Source organism: Volvox carteri, assembly GCF_000143455.1.
Source record: "Volvox carteri f. nagariensis unplaced genomic scaffold VOLCAscaffold_108, whole genome shotgun sequence".
NCBI lineage: Eukaryota > Viridiplantae > Chlorophyta > Chlorophyceae > Chlamydomonadales > Volvocaceae > Volvox > Volvox carteri.
The window spans coordinates 60,151-61,612 of record NW_003307651.1 but is presented as its reverse complement, the minus strand read 5'-3'; the positions used below and the strand labels follow the sequence as shown (position 1 = coordinate 61,612).

Here is a 1,462-nt window from a genome sequence, read left to right as displayed (position 1 = left end):
CACCAACCCAACCCACACCAACCCAACCCACACCACACCACACCAACCCACACCACACCACACCACACCAACCCACACCACACCACACCACACCAACCCAACCCACACCAACCCAACCCACACCAACCCAACCCACACCAACCCACACCACACCACACCAACCCACACCACACCACACCAACCCAACCCACACCAACCCAACCCACACCAACCCACACCACACCAACCCACACCACACCACACCAACCCACACCACACCACACCAACCCACACCACACCAACCCAACCCACACCAACCCAACCCACACCAACCCAACCCACACCAACCCAACCCACACCACACCAACCCAACCCACACCAACCCAACCCACACCACACCCCGGCATCATCCCTACCCCCCAGGAAACCGTGAAGTACGTCGTGTGGTGGGTTGGTCTGGGCGTGCTGTCATCAATCGGTCTGGGGACCGGAATGCACACGGGCCTGCTCTTCCTCTTTCCGCACATCCTCAAGGTACGACACCGTACACGAATGGAAAGGCCGTGCAGCACGTAGGCCGTATTTCAGGATCTGGGTTCCGTCCGTCCGTCAGTCTGTCAGTCGTGTCCTGGTCTGATCTGGGTCATCGTTAGGGAGGGGGCCCCGGGTGGCTGTCAGTCCGCAGCCGTTACGAGCGGTAAGAACAGCACTGGCGGTAGCAACGGTAGCGGCAGTAACGGCGGCAGCGGTGAGCGGCAGTAGCGGTAGCGGCAGTAGCGGTAGGGGCGACAGCGGTAGCAGCAGTAGCGGCGGCAGCGGTAGCGGCAGTAGCGGTAGCAGCGGCAGCGGTAGCGGCAGTAGCGGTAGGGGCGACAGCGGTAGCGGCGGCAGCGGTAGCGGCGACAGCGGTAGCGGCGGCAGCGGTAGCGGCGGCAGCGGTGGTGGCAGTAGCGGTAGCAGCGGCAGCGGTAGCGGCAGTAGCGGTGGGGGCGACAGCGGTAGCGGCGGCAGCGGTAGCGGCGACAGCGGTAGCGGCAGCAACCTTGCTCCCGAGGAGCAGTTCCGGCGGGAGCAGCAGCAGTAGCAGCTGTAGTGGGTGGTGGCTGTAGAATAGCTGTGAAGTTGGCAGCCCCCTTAACTAACAACCGGCTTGGAGGGTACCTGCGTCGTGCGGCTTTTCCATTTCCTCTCCCCCCTCCCCTCCCTTCGCCATTCAATTGGCGTCCTTGACCGCCCTCGCACGCGCTCCCCGCCCTCACACGCGCTCCCCGCCCTCCTCGCTCTCCCCCCTGTCCGCTCTCCCCCTGTCCGCTCCTCTACCAGGTGTGTCTGGCAGCGGAGACGTGCGGGCACTTCCGGTTTGACACGCGGTACGACATGTGGTACAGCAGCGAGAGTTTCACGTGCGGAGAGGGTCCGGAGGAGGAGGTGTCGTTCACGGACTTGTTCAGAAAGGTGGGGAGGGAGCGGGGGAAGGAGGGGG

At 64.1% G+C, this 1,462-nt stretch overlaps 1 protein-coding gene across 1 annotated transcript in view; it reads left to right on the top strand.

Moving 5' to 3' along the window:
- VOLCADRAFT_100192 (uncharacterized protein) overlaps positions 1-1,462 on the top strand; it is a gene marked incomplete at both ends in the record, with an annotated part of 8,678 nt that overhangs the window by 2,374 nt on the left and 4,842 nt on the right. Inside the window, 2 exons of the mRNA XM_002958831.1 lie at positions 403-513; positions 1,303-1,434. Of these exons, the coding sequence (XP_002958877.1) occupies positions 403-513; positions 1,303-1,434 (243 nt within the window). The remainder of the gene's footprint in view (positions 1-402; positions 514-1,302; positions 1,435-1,462) is intronic.